Source organism: Octopus bimaculoides, chromosome 4 (genome assembly GCF_046866305.1).
Source record: "Octopus bimaculoides isolate indiv1 chromosome 4, ASM4686630v1, whole genome shotgun sequence".
NCBI lineage: Eukaryota > Metazoa > Mollusca > Cephalopoda > Octopoda > Octopodidae > Octopus > Octopus bimaculoides.
In genome coordinates, this window is record NC_142931.1 from 47,943,921 (window position 1) to 47,964,648 (window position 20,728).

The following is a 20,728-nucleotide window of genomic DNA, read 5'->3' on the forward strand; positions in this document are numbered from 1 at the left end:
CAAGGGTATTTTTCGATTTGAGTGACATCAAACGGAAAGAAATAGAGGAGTTCATAAAAAAAGCAAGAGCAAAAAGTTCACCAGGGAACGACGGTGTGAGCTACAAGGTTTACAAGTATTGCCCGAAATTGCGTTTACAGTTATTTGCATTGATAAGAGAAATGTGGAAGAAGAAACACGTAGCGGAGCGATGGTGTATAGCTGAAGGTATCTATTTACCTAAAGAGAAAGATGCAAAAACACTAGGACAATTTAGACCAATTTCATTATTAAATACTGACGGGAAAATCATGTTTGGAATCATTTCTAGACGAATCATAAGATTCGTACAGCATAACGGGTACGTTAATGAAGCAATCCAAAACGCAGGAATTCCCGGAATCCCTGGGTGCATAGAACATGCATTTGCCATCTGGGAAGCTATCACCTGTGCAAAACAACTGAAGAAAAACCTGCACATTGTTTGGCTAGATCTTGCCAATGCATATGGATCTGTTCCACACGCGGTAATCAGAGCAGCGATGGACTTCTTTTGGATTCCAAAAGATGTTCAACGAATGCTCATGTCCTACTACGACAACATGAGGATGAGATTTACAGCAGGAGAGTTCACAACGGAGTGGAAACGGCTAGAAGTAGGTATTGCAGCCGGATGCATGATATCAGTCATCTTATTCGTGCTAGTCATGGAGATGTTACTAAGGTCAACAAACTGTGAGAAAGCTGCTATAAAGACACCGTTAAGGGCTTTTATGGACGACATCACTCTACTATCGGAAAGTAGAGAAGCAGCAGAGCGGTTGGATGAACTAATAGGATGGGCAAGAATGAAATTCAAAGCCAAAAAATCTCGAAGCGTGGCTTTCGTGAAAGGAGTGCAAGAAGAAGAGAAATTCAGGATAGGAGGTGAAGACATACCAACGGTGAAAGAACAACCAGTAAAGAGTCTCGGCAGATGGTATAGAGACTTATTAAATGATAAGAAGCAAGGGAAAGAGACACACGAGTTAGTAGAACAAGGATTGAAGGCAATTGACAGAACAACACTGCCGGGAAAATTCAAATGTTGGATACTGCAATTTGGACTGTACCCAAGGATAACGTGGCCATTGCAAATGTACGAAATGGCCTTGAGTAGAGTAGAAAGGTAAGAACAAAGATGCAGTGTGTTTATCAGAAAATGGCTTGGTCTGCCGAAACCACTCAATACAACTGCACTATATGGAAAACCCGTGCTGCAACTTCCAATAGCATCGATCACCGAAGAATATAAAGCAGGAAAGGCGAGGACAGTAATGATGCTAAGGTATTCAAAAGATCAGAGCATCCGAGAAAACCCTCCAAAGGTACGAACAGGGAGGAAATGGAATGCGGAAGAGGCAGTAAACAGGGCGATCAGAATACTAAAACATGCCGATATAGTTGGAGCAACGCAAGAAGCAAGAGCCGGCCTAGGGACGAGCAGTTTCAGGCCATTTTGCAAGAGCAGTGTAAAAGAGATGAAAGAGGCAGTGGTACACGAAGTGAGAAAGGAGGAAGAAGAAAGGCGGAATGTACATTTGGTGCAATGCAGTCAACAAGGGCAGTGCCTGAGATGGGAGGAAAACGTGGTCAGTCGCAGAATCTCATGGAAGGAACTTTGGGCTTGGGAACAAGCAAGAACAGCCTTCCTGATCAAGTCTACCTTCGACGTTCTACCCTCACCGGCGAACTTAGTTCGATGGAACATAAAAACAACCGATGAATGTGGATTCGGGGAGAAAGCGACGGTGAGACACGTTCTGTCAAGCTGCAGACTAGCACTGGAAAGGTATACATGGCGCCATAATCAAGTCCTTGGCGTCATAAGTGCAGCACTCAAGGAGAAGATCGAGGGATACAACAGAGGAGAGTACCCCAAAGTGGAAAAGCGCAGGAAAATATACTTCCAGAAGGAGGGAAAAGGACATAAGATCAGGCCTCCAAATAAAATATATGAGATAGACGAAAGATGGAAGGGATACTGGGAGCTGGCCACGGATTTGGGAAGTCTAGCAATGTTTCCACTTATAAAAACAACAAAAAGACCAGACTTAGTCATATGGAACACAGAACAGAGAATAGGAATCTTGCTAGAACTGACAGTACCATGGAAAGAAAACATCGACAATGCAGAGAAACGAAAGGAGAAGATATATGAAAAACTAATCGAAGAGTGCAGAGAACAGGGATGGACTGTCGAGTACTACCATCTGGCAGTGGGGGCTAGAGGCTTCATTGAAAGAAAAATGACAACGCTATTCAAGAGAAGATTTGCGTTTTCAAACTCGGAACTGAGAAAACTGATAAGGAGGATACAGGAGGCGGTCGAAAAAGCCAGCTTCTATATATGGCTGAAGCGGGAAGACCGAATATGGCTTGAAAGTCATAACATGTCTAGGTGAGACAGGCTGACACTGAAGTGGCTTCGCGCCCTCCATTGTCAGTTAAAGTTCAGACAGTGGGAAGTTGAGACAGTGTCATGTGACAACTTGCTGGTGCTGCCTACTGGACCCTAGCAGCGGGAAATTTAGACAGTGTCACGTGACAACTAGCTGGGGCTGCCTGCTGGAGCCCAGCAGCAGATATAAAAAGGGGGAACTTGACATGACGATCAGTCGAACGCTGATACTCGTTGATGCTGCATCGAAGAGGCCAGGGAATAGAAGAAAGAAGACATGCACCCAACACCAGAGCTGAAGACACCTCCGAAAGGAGGGGCCCCGCCACGTCAAAACGGTAGAGGAGTAGGGGCCGAAACCGGACGTGGTTCCTCCTGATGATGTCTTGAGCTAACTGGATCCTATAAAGGAGCTGTTATGGTAGCAGACCACGAAACATGGTTGAAATTCCTTCCTAAGAAATTTAGAAAATGTAAAAGTGTAACTTTTACTCTTTGTCCAATGATAATTCACAACTAAAACGAATCTGCATTAATTATGACTTAAAAAGTGTCAGAGTTTTTATTTACCATAAATTTCACTCTTGTCCTAAGGCGTCCGTTCTTTACCTGAGTAAATATAACAAACTATCCCCCACATCTTTAAATATCGGTCCGGTATCTCGCTGAGAAGAAATATTTATCTTATACAGGGCAATGGAGATGGTTTATAGATTAGACTATCAGATTAGATTGCTTGACAGAACTTTATATGTTGATTCATTGAGACCTAAGTTCAAACGCTGCTGTCAAATTTGACTTCACTGTCAACCTTCTGGGTGTGGTGTGAATAATGGTTGGTTAAATTGCTGTAGATCTTCCAATGCGAAAGTTATCTAAGTAAAGCATTAGTAACAGAAATATAATATGTAACACGTGCGTAAGTGCTGCGAAGAATCGGGTAACCTCTCATTAAGTAAATACCGTGATACGATTTCAATTCCTGAATAAAAAAAAAATTAACTTCAGTTTAGATTACTATTACTCTTGCCAACGTCACAATATCCGAGCGCCTTCTCCCTCTAAAATATAGAATCAACTTTCGTCATGACCAACTGTAATAACTGGAGACAACTACCTTCGACGTCTTCTAACCAGATGCATCTATCGGTATAGTCGCTATTGACTTTTCAGGAGTAATGGTTCAGGTAATATTTATAGGAGTATGTAACTAAGAACCGCAGATCAGCGAAACATTTACAGGGATAAGATGAACTTGTTTATGTATCTATTAAGAGCGAGCCAACAATTGAGAACGATGCGACTTTTTCAACACACAAGGGAAGTCATCAGAAAACAATAAACGCAATAAACGATGAGAGCCCGAAAATCTATAGAGCACATTAAAACATGTTTACCAAAGCATACACATTCTAAAAAGAACAATATTTCACAAGCAAGACAAAAATACACGATTTTAAGAAAACAATAACTACAACAACAACAAAACCCTAAAATATTTCATCTCCCAACATCACAACTCTGCACAAAATGCTTTTAACAATTACCAGCATTTTATACACAAAAAATGTCTTCAAAATATAAGCATTTTATACACAAAAATGTCTTCAAAATATGAACAATAACAGCCAGAAAAATAACTTTAAGAAACGAAAATTGTATAACCACACATATTTACTTTGTGATAAAAGATAACATTTTTCCAATCATGATGAAGTTCACCTCCACAGGTTTATAGTTGAGCTTGTGGCAGTTGAGACCTCCAGCATTTTTTGCTGGGGCAGAGATGGCTACCCACAAGTGCCAGCCCCATGAGTCAGAGTAGCTGTTCCAGCATCATCCGGGGCAACACCTTTTCCATTTTGCCTGCTGATTCCATGATAAATGTTTCTATATTGTGAGAGGAAAATTCTACATTAATCTTTATTAAATATTATAATTGGTTAAAAAAATTACTTTACTTCCTCTCCTACCTATTTCCTGTCTTTTGCTTACATTAAGGATGGCAAATTCCTAATTACATCTCAATAAAGTTTGCCTTACCATATCCCTATAGGAGAGGCCTCATAGTATATGTAAAAATCATATGGCCATTGTATATTTATACACCATACTGCCACTTATTTCTGCTTATTACAAAAACAATTTCAAAATTTACAATTTCTCAAATGGTGCTTCACAAGGATCTGCCCTCTCATCCACACCTCAAATCATGCATGCAGCTTCAATTCCAGATCATATCACACTCACATCCTCATGGTATTCTCTACACACAATCTTACTAGTGTAATCTTGCATAAATCATCTAAACATTACTAAATCCATTGTCTTGCTTCTTACAAGCAACACCAGATAACAACTGCAAACAACTATCATACTCAACAGCATAGCATTTACACCCACAATGAGAGTTACACTTGGACAAAAGTACTAAAACTGGAAGACCACCTTATATACAAGAGGTACAGTTTGTTGCTATAACAAGTTTAAACGCTCATAGTCACTGTCATTAAATGAAAAATTTGTCTCCTCTCTGAAATACACATGCAGCACACAAGCACTACAACTACTACTGTATTCCAAAGAAAATTTATCTTTCACAGAGACAAGATATGGAAAATGCAAATATACAAGAACATTCCTGGGATCATTTACCTCATTAGTCTGAAACTGTATTGGTGTGCACCCCACCAGAAGTAAATACAAATGAACAGCACCTTGCTGACCTTTTGGTCATCAACTGGAACTACAGGCACAGCGGAAAAGATAGGAAAATGCAAATGCAAACGGCCTAGACTTTCACACTTCATCATAGGTAACTCTTTCCTGCTTGTTTGAGTTTTCAGTATGATTCTTAGTTAAGTGGAGAAATGATAACTACAGATGTATGTATTGTACCTCTATGAGTTATCTTGTTAGCTGCATACCACAAGAGGATTCTATTAGAGTTGATATAAAATTAAACAACAGCAACCTGTTTACAATCGCAAAGTCATGGACAGTGAAAATTATATGCAATTGCCTGTAACATAATGTCATTGAGAAAACATGAATTGTTTGGATTTGATTGATAATCTTGTGCATATCAAAAATAAATAAATACAATTCACAAAGTAGAAGATTGGAATCTGCACCAAGGAGGCTGGCAAAATGTTCAACATTTACATAGTTGTTTTCCTCTTCTGAGAGGTTTATAACCACTCTTCTCCAGCCATCCTTGTTTGAATCATGAGGTCAATGCTAATAATTGGTTTTCCATAGAATATAGAATAAGGCAGATGTAATAAGGGAAAGTCAGAAAATGTAATTAAAAAAAAAAAAAGGTAAATTTTTAATATAAAGGAGAGATAAATTGATGTTAAATGAAGAACAAACACAAATTCACTTTCAAAGTATTTTATAATCATCATATATAAGTATATAGCAACTGAATTTAATTTTACAACAATTAGAGCAAGAATTAAAAAGAAAATTGAAAAAGAAACAAAAAAAAAAATACGATCAAACCAAGTAACGAATGCAGAAATGAATCATTGTTCTTTGTTGTGTTTTATTACATTTTTTTTTAGTTTTTAATGCCAATGTGGTAACACAAATTACCTTAAAAAGTTTTCCTGAGGTATTACTTTTATAAAAAATTTTAAGTGATCTCTCTTACAGATCCAAGCCCCAAAATTCATAGGAAAATGGTTTAGTCATTTAAATCAAACCAGGCTTTGATTAGTAACACATATAATTGACACTTCAGAGGGGTGACAAATATGGAAACAGTTTGGATGGAATTAAATATTGACAAACATTTTTAGCTGGAGAACTTGAAAGATTTGGCCATTATGTTGAGTCCCTACATGATGGGTTTTGGGAATGGTAATGTAGTAGTAGATAGTGTTGGTTAACAGTCTAGAGTGTGATATTTCAGAAAGATGAATAGACAGAGCACAGACGGGAGAATAGTGTCTCAATGAAACTAAATGTCTGCTAACACAACACAATAATAACAGTAATAATAATACTTTCTACTATAGGCACAAGGCCTGAAATTTTGGAGGAAGGGTTAGTCAGTTACATCAACCCCAATGCTAAATTAGTACTTATTTTATTGATCCCCCAATTGGATGAAAGTCAACCCTGGAGGCATAATAATAATCCTTTCTATTATAGACACAAGGCCTGATATGTGGGAGGAGACTAAGTCAATTACATCGACCCCAGTACTTAGTTGGTACATTTTATTGACCCTGAAAAAAATGAAAGGCAAATACAACCTCAACAAACTTCGAACGTAAAGATGGACAAAATGCCACTAAGCATTTTGTCTGGCATGCTAATGATTCTGCTAACATGTCATCATAATAATAACAGATAATAATAATGGTTTCTCATATATGCACAAGACCACAAATTTAGTGGGGAGAGGAATAGCTGACTTCATTGTGCCTCATATTTCAGTGGTACTTTATTTAATATAGGCTGGGGGGGGGGGATGAAAAACAGTGTTGACCCTGGTGGGATATGAAGTCAGAATGCAAAAAAAAACAAGAACAAATACTGCAATGCATTTATTCCAACACTCTAATGATTCTGCCAACGTGCCACCTTTTTGGCCAGCATTTTTGAGGAGAGAGGATTTATTGATTACATCAAAACCCAGTACTTCAATGATACTTATTTTATTGACTCCGAAACAGATTAAAGATGAAGTTGACTTGTTAGATTTAAATCCTGAATGTAAACAATTCTGCCAACTTGCCTCAACAACAATAATAATGGTTTCAAATTTTGGCACAAAGCCAACATTTTTGGGGGGAGGGGCCAATTTGATTACGCCAACCCCAGTGCTCAACTGATACTTATTTTATCAACCCTGAAAGGATGAAAGGCAAAATCGACCTCAGCAGAATTTGAACTCAGAATGCTAAGACAGATGAAATTCTGTTAAACATTTTGCCTGGCATGCTAATGGTTCTACCAGCTCACTGCCTTTAACATAATAATTATGATCCTTTCTACTACAGGCACAAGGCCTGAAATTTTACGGTAGGTGAATAGTTGATTGCATTGACTCCAGTGTTCATTGAACCTGAAAGGATGAAAGACAAAGTTGACCTTGACAGAATTTGAATACATAATATAAACGACAGGTGAAATGCCCTTAAGCATTTTGTTCACTGTGCTAATGATTCTGCCAGCTCACTGCATTAATAACAACAATAATAATAATGATGAAAAGAAGAAGAAGAATATCTAATGTAGATGCAAAATCATACATTTAAACTCAAAGTGTAATAAGATATTAATAAAAAAAACTGAAAAGTATTTAATACACCCACCAGCTGATTCTGCCCATCACCACCATAATAAGTTTACAATAAGACAAGTGTACATAATATAACAACAATAATAATATCTTACACCGGCACAAAATATAGGGAAGGTTTATAATTGATTGAATTGATACCAATACTTAACTGGTATTATCTGTTCTCAATGGCAGAAGGATGAAAAGCCAAGTTAATAAACAAATATCTGAACTTAAAAAGAAAAATCTGCCAGTTGACAGAACTTTAATTTAGACCTGTTCCTCAGAGCTTTTCTTTCTGCTTCTAAGCCATTATGTCAATAAATCCTTTCTACTAAAGGCACAAGGCCTGAAATTTGTGGGGAGGAGACTAGGCAATTACATCGATCCCAGTGTTTCGTTGGTACTTAATTTATCAACCCTGAAAGAATGAAAGGCAAAGTCGACCTTGGTGGAAATTTGAACTCAGAACATAAAGGCAGATGAAATGGCACTAAGCACTTTGCCAAGCATGCTAACAGTTCTACCAAACTCGCCACCTTAATGGTAATAATAATGGTTTCAAATTTTGTCAAAAGGCCAACAGTTTTAGGGTAGGGAACTAGTTGATTATATTGACTCCCAGTGCTCTTATTTTATTGACCCTGGAAGGATGAAAGGCAAAGTCAACCTCAGCAGAATCTGAACTAAGAACGTAAAGATGGATGAAATACTTCTAAGCATTTTGCCAAGTGTGCTATTGATTCAGCCAGCTGACTGCTTTGAAGATGATAATGATAATAGTAATAATAATCATAATAATAATAATGATAATAATAATGTTAATGCCAAAAACTCAAATATTTTTATTCCATCTTCATAGTTTACTTCCAGTGTAATTTCAGAAGTATATTAATTTATACTTCATTTTGTGTATTTTTTCCCAATTTTTTTAGCTTTTTTTTTTATAAATTTTTCCATATTTTAAAAATATTTTAAACATATTTATTAATATATAATTTAATTTAGAAATTAATTTATTTATGTATGCATATTTTCAGCTGACTTTTAGTGAAACTTGTTCTTTTCCACTTACCAATGTTTATATTGATGACGTGCATGGCTGTGTGTGTATCATTTATTATCAATATAGTCTCATTGAGAAGTCTGAATACATTGACAAAAAAAGTTTTAAAACGTAATTGATGATTTAAATAAAAAAAAAGAAGAAAAATAAGGAATGCATTTGGTAATATAATTAGATAACATGATGACTTACAAAAGAGAGATTTCTGAAGTTGGACAGGTGGTCTATCTTTCTACTTCCCTATATGCTTACAAAAGGAGACATATCAATGTTATACAACTAAATACGTGGTATTATAATCACCTAACTTCCGATACAGCAGTGAAATGCTTTCAACCAAATTTTTTATAGTAATCTCTAGTTATTTTCCCTTGTCGAACTTGCAGTATCTTTTAAATTGGAAAATGATTAAACATTTTCCGTTTCAAATTTTGCTTTTAATATAATCCTGTAAATTTTCTTTAGGGTTCAGACCAAAATATTATACTGGTCATTTACCCAATAGAGTAATCTCATTAGCTAGAACTAAGCTATTCTTTGGATATATGTAGAAAATCCATGTTGGAATATATTGCAAATAAGAATGCTTATATGAGTAAGGAACAGCTTCAGTGGAACATGTAGGTAAGTTTCAGAATTGCATTGTAGGATATTATTCAAATACCAGTGCTGCCCTTTGAAGAAATAGCCCCCACCCCCATCACCCATATCATAATGGATGGCCATTGCTTGACTCATATGAGAATATATACATAAGATTGTACTTTGAGTTTGATGGATGACAAACAAAAGGAGTTTTAGATGTAAATCCTTAATGGATGTTTTGTCATAAACATTACATTAAACCAGTCCACATTAGTCCAGTTTTTATTATCACTGCAGAAGTGCAGATAATCCTAGATGTCTTCTGTGAAAGCCTTATCTATTTTGCTGTACCTAAAGCAATTATTTAAAAGTCTTTTAGCAATCAACAACTTATTGTCTTAACATAGAATTCTTCCCTGTAAATTGTGATGCAACACAAAGATAATCAATCACACATTCAGTGTGAAGATTTTGGTACAAGGTCTACCTGACGTTGTATGTCATTTGTGCACATCTATCAAATGAAAATGGCAATAAGCTTTCTGGACATCGTCAACTGATACTTTTAGCTGTGCTGATATCTTCCTGTATGTGAGTCCATTGCTAAGCAAAGCAAGAATCTGAGCCCTAATTTCAAATGATGGTTCCATATTTTAATAAAATACTGACATCTCCTACACTAGCTTAAATCTCAAATAGACAAGAAATTAGGAAGTAATATTTCATCATTCATATGCAATAATACATAATATAAGTAATCTTACTTGTGAAAGTAGCTAGTAGATAACTGATTTCTATACTTATATAAAAAATTTGAGAAAAATCTTAAATTTCGTTTTTGTATTCAGACTTTAGTCCAAGAGGACATTTCATTTGATAATGTGTGTATGTATGTATGTGTTTGAATATATGTGTGAGCATGTGTATTCCTCTGCATTGTGTGTTTATACATCTTTATCAGAACAAGTGTTTGCATCTGTATTAATTCATGAGCCTATAAATATTTATTTGTGTGCATATATGTATATGTGTTCCTCTGTGTATGCATGTAAATGTGGTAGTGTGTGTGTGAATGGAGAAGATTCAATCTTGTTTTTGTCGGCCAATAAACGTCTCCATACTTTGAGTGGTAGCAAAGAAGTTACAAACCACTGACATACATCTCACCGGCAAGTACCTAAAAGACAAATATAAGAGAAACAAGAGTTATATTTTTTGTTACAATAGCTAGCCATATCAAATATTACATAACTTTATCACAGTAACATATAGAAACAATTAGTCATATCATGCAGTTAACTCATAAAATAATAATTTATTAATGACATTTAAAATTCATATATAGTTTATAATAGTAATTTATTAATAATTAATAATTCAAAAATTAAATATGACTTAATTGAAGAATAAAATTCAACTGAAAATACCAAGTCATCCCATAAGTTCTGTCTGAATTTTGAATAAAGAAAAACAAGTGATCAAATGTCATATATAATTGGAATTTAATCATCAATGTACTTTCCCTGATTATCTATGACTTCCTTTCATCTATTTACAAGCTTTTTAATCCCAGCAATGTAAAGCTCTTTTGGTTTCAAAGCGAAGAACTCTGAAATGTCAGTTTTGACCTTCTCCTGGCTTGTGAAAGTTATGTCCCCCAACTGATTCTGTAAACTATGAAACAAATGGTAGTCTGAAGGAGCAAGGTTGGGAGAATAAGGTGGATGAGGAATTTTTTCCCAATCAAGCTCTTCGATCTTCTTTGATGTGATCTTTGCAGTGTGGGGTCACACATTATCCTGATGAAACATCACTCCTCTTTGATTCACTAAAGTGAGTCTTTTTTTCTTCAAAGCTTGATTCAAACACTCTAATTGCTGACAGTAGACTTGAGCATTGATTGTTGCATTAGGTAGTAACAATTCAAAGTGAATTACTCCTTTCCAATCCCACCAAATAGAGGGAAGAACCTTTTTCACATGAAGTTCCCTTCTTGGTTGCGGTTGAGATTTTTCCCTTTTACCATGCCACTGTTTATGATGTTTAACATTTCGATAGAAGATCTATTTTTCATTACCAGTCACAAGTCTATCCAAAAAGAGTAAAATGAGTTCGTGAGAAAGGAGAGATGAGCAGAAGTCAACTTGGGATTTACGGTTGCTTTCAGACAATTCATGAGGCACCCATTTTCCAAGCTTAGGAACCTTTCCAAGTTGTGAAGATGACGATAATGCAGGATTTTCTTCAAGTAATGCCTCAAGGAGCTTATCATCAAATTCAGCTGGATGTCCTGTTCGATCTTCAAGGCTGAAATCTCTACTTCTGAATTTTGCAAACCATCTTCAGCAAGTTCTTTCATTCAATCATTCTTTCCAATAAACTGAATGTATGTTTCGAGTTGCTTCGGCTGCAGAATTTCCTTTCTGTACTCATAAAGCATTATGTGCCTTAAATGCTTTTTGGATACTTCCATGTTAGAAAGGGTTTTAATCAAAGAAATTTTAATTCTATTATTCTGTAAAATAATATTTAATTACTTTAAATGTACACAAATGCATAAAAACAATTCCATTAGACATTCTGAAATACTATTAAATTACATTCGATTTTAAAAAAGGTAAAATCGGACAGAACTTATAAGATGACCTGGTATCTTTTTAGTCTTTGTGTATAACGACTTTTGGCAAGTGGAAAATAAATTATGCAATACATGAGAATTATGTAATACATGATAATTTATAAATTGATAGTATATAGATAAATTATTGAGTTTATATGCAATGATCAAGGAGACTGACCTCTCATCAGAAAGACAGAAAAATATTTTTACAGCATCATGAAATTAAGTGTAAAATTTTTGACAAGCAATACCATTTGGAATATATCTACCTATACCTATCTATCTATCTATCTATCTATCTATTTATCATTTTTATATTTTTATACTGTCTATCTCTCTGTATCATACTAGTATTATCAATAAGCTTTTGTTTTTAATTTAAGCTACCCTTTATACAGCTGGAAACTCATTCTTTAGGTATACTCAATTACAAAGGATGAGAATATTATCAGTGAATCAAACTGAAGCATGTACAGTTGTGTCTAATATAGATCGCAAAGGTCACCACACACACCTTCTTCAAACAGACCAAGGAATTTAAACTCGACCATATGACTACACAGTGAAGATTAGACATAAGAATGGCTATCTAAGAGAGTCCAGCACATCATCCTCTGCCACTTGGGGCATCGTAAATACAGCAAAACCTTACATCACAGGCTCTAAATTAGATCCCTCTACAACACAGCAAAGTTTTTCAACGAATAAAAATTCTTAACCCCTTTCCTTTCCTTCTTTTTTCTTACTTTGTTTTTTTTTAACACATGTATAACAAATGTGTGGGAAGGTTTTGTTTTGAAATACATTTAAAATATTCAGTATCAGATAATACACTTAATAAAACAATGTAGAGTAACTGAAATTGTATACTTGTGATTATAAAACTACATATGTAGTCATTTCCCCAGAGTAAAAACATGTCAGTAATGGAAAGGGTTAATCTGGAGACAGATCTAATATTGTTTTGCAGATGCAAAACCTATCTGCAGACATCTTAAAATCACATAGATAATGCCAACCAAATTCAATCTCTTCTAACTCAATATCCTACAATAACCATACAACTACTATGACATTCATAGCTAAACCAACACAATATTCAAATGTGTATGCATTTGTTTGTGCATGTGTATGTATAAAATAATAGAGAAGATAAAATAAGTCAGAGCAGTAAATAATGTTCCATTTTTTTTTTATTTATATGAAATGTCTGGATTTTCCTAAGGAAACAGCAGACCACTGTTTATTTTGTATTTAATGTTTCTTTTTTTTTGTGCCTGTGTAGATGTCTACACCAAAAAAAAACAAAAAAAAACCCAAAACAAAACAAAAACAAAAATACAAACAAACAAACATAAGTAGTGGTCTGCTATTTCCTTACCAAAATCCAAACATTTTATATATGCATATAAATGAAAGAAAAGAAAGAAAAATGCCCATTGTTTAACTTTCTCTATCAAATCGTTATTAATATTTTTTGCTGCAGACTTCCAAGAACTCCTCCTACCACACACACACACACACACACTGCTTTGTACCTGTATGCTAGTCTATAAATTGGACATTTCTGCACAACTACATATTTATATCTTTGTTCTTCATATATTAGTTTACTTACATGTCCCCATAACTACACATTCTGGTGGATGAATACTTGAACACAACTTGTACTTATATATATATATATATATACATGTGTGTATGTATGTATGTGTGTCTAGTTCTATGCACATGTATATATACTTTATGGTACACAGACAATCAGTAAAACTCATACACACACTGACATGCATCAGAAGTACCTTTGCACACACATCTATATAGATAAATTCATTTATGTCTGATTTATTACACTTGTATAGACACATAGTTTTTTTTACCTAGTTAAGTATGGTTGTGTTTGTATGTATGCAACTGCTTCAATATATTTGTGCATATGTGTGTGTATTCATTGGTTTGAGTTTGTGTAGATTAAAATTGTTCCATCATATTTGCCTCAATATAAAATATATCAGATTATATGTGTATATGTATGTATAAGCTTATTTAAAACTTTTCTATGCTTATAGATTCTTCTATTCTTTTACTTGTTTCAGTCATTAGACTACAGCCACACTGGAGCACCACTTTGAATAATTTTAGCCAAATGAATCAACTGCAGTACTCATTTTTTTAGGCCTGGTACTTATTGTATTGCCTGCTTTTGCTAAACGACTAAGTTACAGGGACGTAAACACAGTAACACTAGTTGTTATTCTGTGGAACGATACACACATGCACAATGAGTTTCTTTCATTTTCTGTCTACCAAATCTACTCAGATGACTTCGATCAGACTGAGGATATAGTAGCAGGCACTTGCTCAAAGAGTCACACAGAGGTATTGAACCTTGAATAATGTATCGGGAAAGCAAACTTCTTACCCTGCAATCACACCTGTGCCTATGACTTCAAATATACATCAGCATGTAGAAGTACACACATCATCATCATCATCATCATCTGTTATTGTCCGCTTTCCATGCTAGCATGGGTTGGATGATTTGACTGAGGACTGGTAGACCAGGTGGCTACACCAGGCTCCAATCTGATTTGGCAGAGTTTCTACAGCTGGATGCCCTTCCTAACGCCAACCACACTAACAATCAAATACATCAAGAAACCTATCCCAATGAATCCATTCTCCTAAACACACATTCAAATCTCCACACAACGCAAATTCCTGCTATCTTTTTTATCATGTTCCGTATCTCTCCTATTTCCTTTTCCATCCACTATATATTACCCCAACACTGAAATATGAACTGCTCTTTTTGATGCTACATAATTTAGTTTCAGTTATCTCCTAAACTGTTATTTCAGAATAACCAACCTTAACATCTATGAACTGCATGCATGTGCACGCACATACAAATGCACATGCACACACATTCCCTCCATTAGCTTTTGTAAATTGTTAATTTACCTACACTAAATATAATAAATTTAGATAACTAGATTCAACAAGGCTTTCAACACAAACCACTAATGCAACCAATTTTATGACATGTATCACATGTGTTCCTATATAAATCTAACAGTACCTGAACACTGAATGCCCCCTAACAATAACATTTAAATAATCAATAATCTTTTTACACTAAATATAACCAACATAAGAGAAGCAACCTAACTAGATTCAACAAATCATCAACTGTCAAAACCAGGAAATGGCTTTACTTTTCATTACATGTTTATTTTCTCTATCCCTTCATTATCACCTCATCCCCCAGTTTATTTTACTTACATATTCTTCCTCTTACTTAAATTCTTTATTTTTTTTCCAGTTAAACTCTCCATAAAGATATTTCTATATATACAATAAAAATTAACATCAAAATACATATATAAACATTAGGCCTGACAAACCAATGTACGTTACAGTCTCATTAAGCTGAAACATTGAAGTTAACTGACAAACTTTTCTTGTAAAATGTATACACACATACACACACACACACACACAAAACACATTTAAATTCTAGTGAATTATAATTAAATGCCAATTTATCTTTTGTTTTTACTTTCTATATAAAGATACAGTTACTATTGCAGCATCAACAATTATATAAAAATTCCTTAACACAAAAACTTTCACATAAAAATGTAATATGCTTTTTATCATCAAGAATAACTGAAGCAAAAAGAAACAATATGAAAATAGAAAACTGAAAATGAAACCAAATTCTTTGCAGTTAATTGAAGTGGCATTAAATTTAGTTAATTTTCCAGTTGTAGAATTAAGTAGAACAAGCAAGATATATATCTATCTATCTATCTAAATAAATAAATAAATACACACACACATACATATACATACACTATGTACATATTGTATATATACACGTATACATCTGCATCCATGATAAATATATGTGTGTATGTATGTATGTATACAACTGAATATATAAAAAAAAGAAATCAAGAAAAGAATATAACATACAAAGAACAGGAATAAATAGTTTAAGAAAGGATTAGAATTGTTAAAGACAATTAAATATAAAAATAACAGAAAACAATGGAAATATGACAGAAACTAAATAATAAGATAATGCAAAGAGAATTTTCCAAAAGAAAAAGAAAATAAAAATAAGAAAAGAAGAAGGAAAAATAAATAAAAGGAGAATGAGAACAAAGTGAGTTAGAAAACAGAAATTGGAAAAAGTTTATATATATATATATATATATATATATATATATATATATATATCTATATATGTATGTATATTTTGGAGAAGGTAACAAGAGAGAAAATAGAAAGCTTCTGACAATGTGATGAGTTTAATAAAACCTTTATATTTCAGGCACAAAGGCCCATCTTCAGAAGAAAAGAACAGTCTGAGAAAAGTCCAGTTATGGAGGTTCTGTTAGCTAATTAAAATTTGAATATAAAAGTTTTATTAAATTTTCTTCATTGTCAGAAGTTTTCTATTTTCCCCTTTTTTATCTTCTTCAATATTATAATGCTTTAAGCAAACTACAATACTCTTGTATACATTTATACAGGTCATTATCGACTTATGACTGATCAACTTTACAATGATTGGTGTGCCAGCTCCCGGCAGCAATAATAAATAGTCCAGTTGAAATTTAATGGGTTTACGGAGGATGTCAGCAAACAAACGCTTCCCCTAGACTTGGTTATTGATCACCGCTGTGTTGGATGACTATCCTGTCACAGAAACATTGAGGCAACTTCAAAGTTGTTTATAAGATGACTGCTTGAGACTCCGAAATTTTTTACTAACACCAGTATAATAGTATAATACAGAATGCTGTGTGTTACTTTTACCTGAGAATGTACCTTAAGAATGTAAAAATATAAAACAAAACTATATAGGCCTATAGGCTGACTTATGACCAAATCGACTTACGACCAGTCAGAACCAACTGTGGTCATAAGCCAATGACGACCTGAGTATATATATATATATATATATATATATGAAAAAAGGATTACAATTCAAGTTGTGTCCTCATGAAACACTTCTGCAAATTCTAGCTATCTGCTGTATGGATGCAGATGTTTTATCTTTAAGGGGACAATTAAACATACCAACTGAAATTTATGGTCAAGTGTATGAGTTGCAGAGTGTGTCTATATCAAAACAAAGACTGGAATTTATAATAATAATTTATAATATTTTCCATGCTGGCATGGGTAGGAAGGCTTGACAGAAGCTGGCAAGCCAGAGGACTGTACCAAGCTTAAATGTCAGCTTTGGTATGGTTTCTATGGTTAGATGCCCTCCCTGATAATATACATATATATATGAATACATACATTATCATTTAATACCAATGTGCAATTCCTTTAACACCTATGTGCAACGAATTGTACAAGGGTATAAAATGAATGTAAATATATTATTATATCATAAATTCATTATACTCATATTATTGTTGTTACTATTAATATCTATGCTCATAAAATGTATTTCACACATTGTAATGAAACAAATGTAAGTACAGAATTAGAAATAATATCATATATTTCAGTCTTTTATAATATATATATATATATATATATATATATATATATATACACATGAACATGCACAGACATAAGATAAAAGATTCAAAAAGATATTGGCAATTAAAAAGATATGAAAACATTACTGAAACAATGGTGAGAAATAATATCAGATATATAATCTAGTGTGATCCAGAAAAAAGAAGCAATGACCTTTGTTTCTGTCTTCTTTCACACATTAGTGCTTATGACTAAATATGAAAGCAGGAATATGAGGTGCAAAGCGGAGAAGCCAACAAGAGAAACAAAAAAATATTAAACAAAAGCAGTGAGAGTGAGTGATAAAGAAATACTGACAGAGTTGGATAATAGATGAGTGAGTATGTTGTGGTAAAGTGGATGACCAGTACAGAAAATAGAGATGCAACATAAAGATAAGACACAAAGGCAGCAATAGATTTAAAGAAGAATTATTCTCAGAAAATGTAGAGACCTGTGAACGAACTCAGAAAAATCATTCCTTCTTTTGTCCCAGTTTACCCTTGAATTTTTCCATGTCTGTAGATACTCCAAAGAAACGAGCAAGCAGAGATATGCATTTGTGTGGCAATAATCTGAAGAAGAAGAACATGTTTAGCTATAACATGCAAATAAAATGGGTAGGTTTGCAAGCATCACCAGCAATGTTTTGTTGATGTTTTAAAAGGTGTCTTTCAGCATGTATATGTGAGTGCAGGCACCGATTTCAGGCAAATATTCTTAAAAATATGAAGACATGTTTATAACACAATATTGACCAAACTAATTATTTAATTATATATTAATACACACACACACACACACACACAGAGTCTTGTATCATAATACAAGGTTTATAACTAACAAAAAATATGTGGAGCTGACAATTAAAGGAGCAGATCTCATCCTATTTGTTATTTAGCACCAAGTTAACATTAATTGAGCAGGTCTGGAATTAAAAGCATCACAACTGTCACCACCTTGTCTTCCCTTCAAACTTATCTTCTTATGACAACAGCATACATTTTGAGGAAAATTTGGTTACTATTTCTAACATATCAGCTGATTCATCTTCAGTACAGTGTGAGTAAGATTGAACATATATTTCTATAGACATTTTAAAAATTCTGAAACCAAAAATGGTAAGATGTTTCTTTATAGTTTAGCCCAATAATTTATGAATGAAAAAGTATGCATTGAATTTTGGCATGACTGTGAAGTAGAGACTGTTAAGATAGTTTGTATGTAATACATTAATGATTATGTGAATTAATTATAGGTAAGAACATTGAAGTATTTGATAAGTTCAGTTATTGAAGTGTGCATAATCTAAAGTTATGAGTTTTACTCTTTATTTGAGAGTAAGGGAAAAAGAAAATGTGGTGACTTCATTTGACCAGAGGCAATACTTTTGCACCAAAGTAACAACAATAAATTCTATGCTTTCCTCACCCTCAGAGCTTAAGATTAGATTCTACACTCTTTAACAACTGAACTTACCAATTCCCTTATTAACCATCTTAAGGACGAACTGTTGTTAACACAGTTTTCTTAGATTCCTTATTTATCGAGAGAACCAAAATGTATTATAAATATACATTTAATTGTTCACAACATAATTGTAGGTTGAATTCCAGTGCAGGACACCTTGGACAAGTGTATTCTCTTGTCACTTTGGATCAAGCAAAACTTTGTGAGCTAAATTTCATAAACTGAAACTGCTTGAAAATGCATCAGAGAGACTTCTTCTCTTCTTGAGTAGAGACTTCATCCTTTGCCTATTTTAACCTTTTCATTGCCATATTTCTGTTGAAATAAACTATCTTCGTTTTAATTAATTTTGAAAGTTAATGATAAATAAAGGAAAATAACCCAGTCAGTATCAAGCTAGTGAGAAGAACAAATAAATAGAAAAGTTTGATGGAAGATTTAAATTTAGATCACTGAAAAGCAGGAAGCTTGTATCATAGGACCAGGGATGGACTCAGGCGGGAGCAAAGTCCAATCTGTTACAAGCTTTTGAACTAAATCTCTGGTCTGAGAATAACTTCCTTCAATTCTTCCCCACCAATTTCCAAGGCCCTAAAAGATTGTGGGTACTACTTTCCTCCTCAAGTGATTAACTCATAAAAAAAATTCTACAGTATTATGTGATTTTCTTTTCATGCAACACACTTGTTCTACATCTTATCTGAGATTTTTAATGTTCTTACATTTTGAACTTTGGGTGTTGTCTTGTATTTTCCTCTTTGTTAAACCCTCTACAAATGTATGGAATGCTATACATGCCAACTTACACGGCATAAACATACATGTACGTGCACGCACACACACACACACACACACACACTTTATATATATAACTCTGGTGAAATATCTGAAAACTATTCTGATGTCATGTTGTCTGAAGGTTTTTTGTATCCACTCAACCAGAAGTTAAAGTTTTGCAGTAAGAGATGTAGAGAGGAATCTGTGAAAGACTTTATACTGATGCTAACATGGAAAAGTATATGTGAAATAGGAAATGCAAATACTTGATCACTGGATTGGAATAAAACAGAACAAGGAAGCCCACAAGGAGCACCATTCAACTGTGATGGTTTAAAATATATATAGCTTCAACTTAAAGGCGCATGGCAAACATGTTGAAACAAAACCACAACAAAATATCATGTTGTCCTCTGATTTTCTTAGTTAGATTTTTCTGTTGATATAACACTTGATCATCAAAAGATTTGAAATCTTTGTGTGTTGCTATGTGTGAACAAATATATCTGCAACAGGCTTGTATAAATATGCACGCACACATACATACATACACATCTATGTCTTTGCAGATGTATGTATGTGCACACACAGATATATGTATGTCTTTGTGTGTGTGTGTGTGTGTGTGTATATATATATATATATATATATATATATATGCATATACACATGCACACACATATGCATATATATATAGTATATACATGTGTGTATGTATGTATGTATTTATGCATACACATATAAGAGAAACAAATAAACAATTAGTCAGGAGGTTGTGTAATCTAGGATAGTTAACATGAAGCTGAAACAAAATATTTTTCATTAATAATTATTAATTAACCACATCAGCAAGAAAATCAACTTCATTATCATAATCAACAGCAGCAGCATCAACAACAAAGAAACTTTTAAAGAATTATGCAAAAGGAACATTATCCTCAT

At 33.9% G+C, this 20,728-nt stretch overlaps 1 protein-coding gene across 7 annotated transcripts in view; it reads right to left on the reverse strand.

Moving 5' to 3' along the window:
- Nucleotides 1-5,799: 5,799 nt before the first annotated feature.
- The window catches only part of LOC106884518 (epidermal retinol dehydrogenase 2), a 336,544-nt gene continuing 321,615 nt past the window's right edge, over nucleotides 5,800-20,728 (reverse strand). For 5 of the 7 annotated variants that reach the window (XM_052967041.2, XM_052967043.2, XM_052967044.2 and 2 more), the window contains exons 7-8: nucleotides 17,994-18,114; nucleotides 5,800-10,546 (exon numbers count right to left, since the gene is read on the reverse strand). In XM_052967041.2, coding sequence (XP_052823001.1) covers nucleotides 18,015-18,114 — 100 coding nt within the window. In that variant the 3' untranslated portion in view covers nucleotides 5,800-10,546; nucleotides 17,994-18,014. The remainder of the gene's footprint in view (nucleotides 10,547-17,993; nucleotides 18,115-20,728) is intronic. The other 2 variants (XM_089350683.1, XM_052967045.2) reach the window with 1 other exon arrangement.